General features: G+C 40.4%; 1 protein-coding gene across 1 annotated transcript in view; it reads left to right on the forward strand.

The window, feature by feature from the left end:
* The window catches only part of GXYLT2 (glucoside xylosyltransferase 2), an 82,560-nt gene extending 76,560 nt beyond the window's left edge, over positions 1-6,000 (forward strand). Inside the window, exon 7 of the mRNA XM_061197155.1 lies at positions 4,097-6,000. Coding sequence (XP_061053138.1) covers positions 4,097-4,279 — 183 coding nt within the window. The 3' untranslated portion in view covers positions 4,280-6,000. The remainder of the gene's footprint in view (positions 1-4,096) is intronic.

The following is a 6,000-nucleotide window of genomic DNA, read 5'->3' on the forward strand; positions in this document are numbered from 1 at the left end:
CAGGGTGGCTTATACACACAAAGAAAACTGCAGCTCGCTGCCATGCACCAAGTCTGGGAGGGCAGCTTTCCCCCCTGAGACCTGCCAGACAGCCTTGTAATTGCCTCTGGCTGAGTGTGAAGATCACACCAACTATTCTGGCCTGGAGCTGAGGCCCCCTCTTACTCCCTTGAGGAGGTTGATTAGCAGGAGCAGTTAAAGACCTATGTGAGCTGTCTCCTTGCAGTAACGGGGAAGGTCGAAAGGACCTTGCTTTGTGGTTCACCACCTAATATCACGTCAAGTACTGCCTGCTGGTACCTGCATCCCTCACTTTGGGAAACACTACTTTCCACATTGCCTTTCCCCTTGATGTTGCTGGGGCAGAACCAGCAACAGCTACTTTCAGAGATTTCCCTTTTGAAACTTTCATTCCAAAACATAGAGTGTAGGGGTCGGCCAACTTGGGCCAAATATTGGGCCAAATCTGGCCTGTTTTTGTGAGATGTGTGGGGTAAGAATGGTTTCTTAAATAGTTGGGGAAAAAATGAACAGAAGAATATTTCGTAACACAGGAAAGTTTTATGAAATTCAGATTTCTCTGTTCATATAGTCTTATCGGGACACAGCAACAACTGTTCATGTTATGTATTGTCTGTGGCCACTGGTATGCCACAAAGGCAGAGATGAGTAGCTGTGACAGACTGTACGGCCCACAGAGTCTGAAATACTTACTATCTAGCCCTTTATAGAAAAAATTTGCCAACCCCTGACAGAAGGCATGTAGATTTTATCAGAGGGTTTTTTCCTTGGGGATCTGGGAACCCTCATGATTCATGAAAAGTATTTGGCAGGAGTGAGGTGAGGGTGAATCCTGCAACATAGTAATGCATTTTTGCACGTATGAAAGTATGCATTTTGCTAAGGAGAATCCCAGAGAATTCCAATTCTGGAATCCCCAGAATTGTCTTCTGTGGAGGGAAAGAATTTCACGTGCCAATAAACTAACACCTCTTTCTTCTCCTGGGATTCCTGCTGTTGTTTCTCAAAAGCCAGGTGATTTAATTACACAGAAAATTTGTTCTGTACTTAGTGATATCACATTTAGATATTCAAACACTGACTCCAGGTGCAAACCCATTCAGGAGTACAAATGGAAGTTAAATAAGAATGCAGCAGACGTGGACATCAGAGCCATGCCCCAGGTTGTTCTGTAATCTGTCAGCCCTGGCCTGGGATTGAGCAACTACGGTTCTAGAATTACAATCGGTCTTGTTTGTTTTCTGGGTGGATCAGAAAGAGGGCCAAATAACTGTTTCATAAATGATCCTGCATAGTACACTCACTGATTTTCCTCAGTTGGGACTAAAAAGACAATTTTCATTCATGCATTTCAATCAGGACAATCACTAACGCCATCCTGAAACTCGAGTAAATATAGACAGACTTCATCATAAAAGACCTATTTCTCCACTCGCCACTGTGCACCCCAGTGCAGTGGGGTCAGGGCTTGGCTTTGGGCTTCGACAGACCTGGGTTCAGGTCCCAATTTTGTCACTTTCTGGTGATTAGTCATTAACTCTGTGCTCTTGACTTACTGAGCCTCAGTTTCCTCATCTGTGAAATGGGGATAATAATATTATCTACCTCATAAAATGTGTTGTGAGAATTCAGCAAAATGATTGTTTTTACACTTTTAGTACAGCACCCGACATAGAGTTGTTCTCAATAATTAGAAGTTTCACACTCTTTTCTTACCTTGTCCACATTTTCTCACTTGCTCTCTCTCTTCCCCTCTATAAATATTTTTCCTCTCTCTCTCTTTCACTGTATGTCTCTTTCTTCCTTTCTCTCTCTCTGAAGATATTCCTCCTGTCCCTCCCTCTTCCTTCTCTTCCCTCCCCTTCTGTCTCTCTCTCTCTCTCTCTCACACACACACACACAAACACACATACTCACATACCCTAACCCTGTGTGTATGTTTGTGTGAAGGGTAAGTGTGATCTCCCCCCATCATGACCCAAGGAAAATTATATATGAGGCAGACATTCTGCCAGTAATTCTTTCAACAATCATCTCTGAAGAGCCTATTTTATGCAGGAACAATTCTAGGTTCTGGGAACTCAGAAGTCAACAAGACTGACAAAGCCCGCTCCTCATGAAGCGTATATTCTGGGTGAGGAAGCCAGACAGTACTCACATAAACCAAGAAATCAATAAAACTCTTATCAGATAGTGGAAGGTTAAAAGGTGACCAGAGCAGGGTGATGGGCATCCAGGATGGAGAGGAAGGTTCACGAGCTCGGGTCCTCAGGGAGGCTTCTGCCAGCCTGAGCCTTGATCCCTGGGACAATCTGGGGAGAGATCCTGCCAAGTAGAAGAAATAACCTGGGAAAAGTCCCTGAGTCGGGAGTAAGTTTGTGTGCCCACCGACAGGGAAGAGGCCACAGTAACCAGAATGAACAGAAAAGGGAAGCGAGGAGGAGATGAGCAGGGAGAGTTCCAGGTCACATTGAACTTTTGGGGACAGGAGAGGGGTTGGAATCTTACTCTAATTGCAGCGGGAAGCCCCTGCAGGAAAACGATGTGCTCTGATTTATGCTTTAAAAATACCTCCATGGTAACTTGGTGCAGGGGTTGCAAGAGTGAAAACAAAAAGGCTATCTATGAGACTTACTGCAGCCTTCCAGGTGAGAGATGGGGCTGGCATGCACTTGTGTGGTGTCGGGAAGATGAGAGGCCGGACTCGGGATGTGCTGTAGAGGTAGAGTTTACGGTACTTGGCTGTTGGACCAGGTGAAGGATGTAGGGGAAAGAGAGGAATCAAGGAGGGCTCCACGGTTTTGACCTATTCGGTTCCTGTCACTGGGGATACAGTGATGAAAAGGAGTTTATCAATGGTCTAAATTGTGCTGTGAAAGAAAAAGTGTTCCAAACATGGTCTCGGACAGAACGCTCTTTTTGCATTACATAATGTGTAATCTCCTTCTGGGAAGAAATTCACGTTTCTGATAAACATGCTTAAGCAATATTTCTGATGAACTTTAAGGGATTAAGACTTGTTCTAGGAAACTAGACACCCACCCACTCTGCTGTCAGGCAATAGTATCTGACTTTTCATCATTCTTATTTCCCTTTTGTTTTTTTCTCTAGTCTTTTTGTTTAGAATGTCCTTGCCAACAATGAATCTTTGACTTGACCTACTAGAGGCCTTTTCCCTTTCGACAAGATTGTAATAAAACTTTGACTCATGCTCATAATTAGGTGGTCTGAAAGATTTATTTTGGGAAATACAGACACATTCCATAGGAAAACAAGATAATTTCTTTTTAAAGTCCAATATTAAGTGGGAAAAAACCAACAACCAATATTTGGTACCTGAATTACTAAAATAAAGTTCACTGATGATACATTTCACTAGTAGTTGTTAAACTCTGAACTTCATGAGATTACCATAGTTCCTTCATTAAGATTGCTACAAAGGCAAGATATATGAACAATTCAGTGTTTTATTTTAGTAGATTTCAAGTATCTACTTGAGTCTTTTTTAAAAATTTTATTGAAGTATAGTTGATTTACAATGTTGTGTTAATTTCTTCTGTACAGCAAAGTAACTCAGTTATACATATATGTATTCTTTTTCATATTCTTTTCCATTATGGGGTTTGTCACAGGGTATTGAACATAGTTCCCTGTGCTATACAGTAGGACCTTGTTGTTTATACTTGAGTCTTGCTTCTACTCGGCAAGAGCATGCTATAGAATATCCTGTCCTGGGAAATATACTTCACTCTTAGATTTTAAGAGCTTTTAGAACCCAAGTAAATCATCTTTTTTTTTTTTTTTTTTAAGAAGTAAAGAAACAGGCCCCAAAAGGGTAAGTGATTGCCTGGGGTTGCACAGGACTGAATCAGGATTTGAACCTTGAATCAGGATTTGAACCTCGGTCCTCGGAGGTCCCTTCCTCTGTATCTAAAAACGTACCAAGCTGTGCCTGCATGCTTACAGTAATTCCCTGTGTCATTTCTCAGTAAGTTATTTGCGTTTTAAATGGCATTTCAGTAACTAAAATACACTTTTCTTTCTTTTTTTTTTTTTTTTTAAACTCATCTTTCAGTTTCCCTTTCAAGACAATCTCTTTCAATCCATGTATTACCCTCTTCAGCTGAAGTTTTTGGAGACTGTGCACACTTTATGTGGACGAATCCCACAAGTTTTTCTGAAGCAAATTGAGAAAACCATGAAAAGGGCTTATGAGAAACATGTCATCATCCATGTTGGCCCGAACCAGAGGCGCTGAGTATTTCCTATTGTCGCAAGTCAATTAAGCATCTCATGAACGAGGAAATACTCATCTTCAAGCTGCCTGGATCTCTTTTATGTGAATATTTCATGGTGCTCTATGACAACTGAGTTTAAAAAGACTTGTTAAATGTTGCTAAATCAGTTGCCCCTACATGGAAATATGCTTTAATTTTTTTCTAAAGTGCTATTTATCTCTCTGTTTTTTTAAAAAAATGATATTATTGCTCACTTAACATTGTTGAAGTAGGTTGAGCTAGCTGTGAAAAGGAACTCTTGTAAGCCTTCTGATTCCCAAGTGTCTGAGACAATGTCAGTGGCATCTGATGTGGCACATTTCTTGAGACTCTTTTCTTGAGAGTCTTTCTATGCAATGGGTTCGCCCCACCCCTTGTTATAAAAGTAATACATGCTTGTTGTAAAACAAATTTTTAAAACTTATAGAGAATATATAGGTCATTGGACCAAAATCAAGATGAGATTAGCCATAATCCTATCAACCAGGGAAAAAGATTTTTATTTTAGTGTAGTCCCTTCTAGCCTTTTTTTCCCTACTTCTATATTTACTTACCTTTGTCTTTTCCATCATATAAACATGTATCTAAAACAGGTAGTCTAAGTGAAAGTGGAACCCCATGCTGAGATTTTTATGTAGGAGACTAAAAATTTAGACAAAATGATGATGCCTACAACGCTTTATTTGAAATATGTCTGGGACAGAGATCAAGATTAGGGGACCGACCACGTGAGACGAGATTAAGGGAGCACAAGCCCTGCTCACACCCTAATCTTGTCAGAGGTCCCGCCTCACCATTGTTATAAAACCCCTCATCAAATCCTCTGGGGTGGGGACACATAGTTTTTCAAGGCAGGAGCCTGCTCTATCCCCCTTTGCCTGGCAAAGCAATAAAGCTATCCTTTTCTACTTCAAAAAAATACATCAGGGAGAAGCATTCGGATTTTAGCTAATTGGGCAGTGATAAAGGATGAAGCATATCTGGGGGTGTTTTTTAAGAAAAATTGTTCAGATTTTTCCAAATCATAAGACATGTCTGTGCAGCCACAGCTTCTGAAAGGAAATTCAGTAATTGTGTTAAACCTAAGCGGTCTATTTAGCAGAGATGTGATTTTGTGCTGACCCAGAGACAAAAGCATTTTATCTCTTACTTTAGTAGGTGTGGCCTTCTCTCTTTAAACTCTTGGGCAATAGGTGGAAATTAAAGGCCGACTTGGAATGTAATGTGTACAAATAAATTGTTCAGTGGATTCCACTGGCAAGAAAATTCATCTTCCCACCAGCCTTAGAAAGGTCTCTCAAATTTTTTTTTTCTTCTCTAGGGTTATCTGGCTGTTAGCCAAAGTGTGTCTTATCACCTAGCTACAGTAGAGGAAGTTCGGTATTCTTTCCCCAAAGGAATCAAAGTTAATCCCTAGTTGCTCCTGTAGCTGCTATTAGCATAAGGGCATTTTGCATAATGCTTCATTTATCTCAAAAAATGTGTGCATAAATGATCTCCTTGATGTTTGCAACAACTTAGTGAACTTAGTAGGGGCCTGTATCATCTCCACTGGGCAAATAAGGAAATTGTAATACAAAGAAACAAATATATTCCATATAATTACTGCTCTGTAAGACACACAGATGTGTATAAGATACATCCCGTTTCACAGAGAAATTTTTGAAAACAAAAATATTAAATATTTTTCATCATATATAGA

Source organism: Eubalaena glacialis, chromosome 7, assembly GCF_028564815.1.
Source record: "Eubalaena glacialis isolate mEubGla1 chromosome 7, mEubGla1.1.hap2.+ XY, whole genome shotgun sequence".
Taxonomy (NCBI): domain Eukaryota; kingdom Metazoa; phylum Chordata; class Mammalia; order Artiodactyla; family Balaenidae; genus Eubalaena; species Eubalaena glacialis.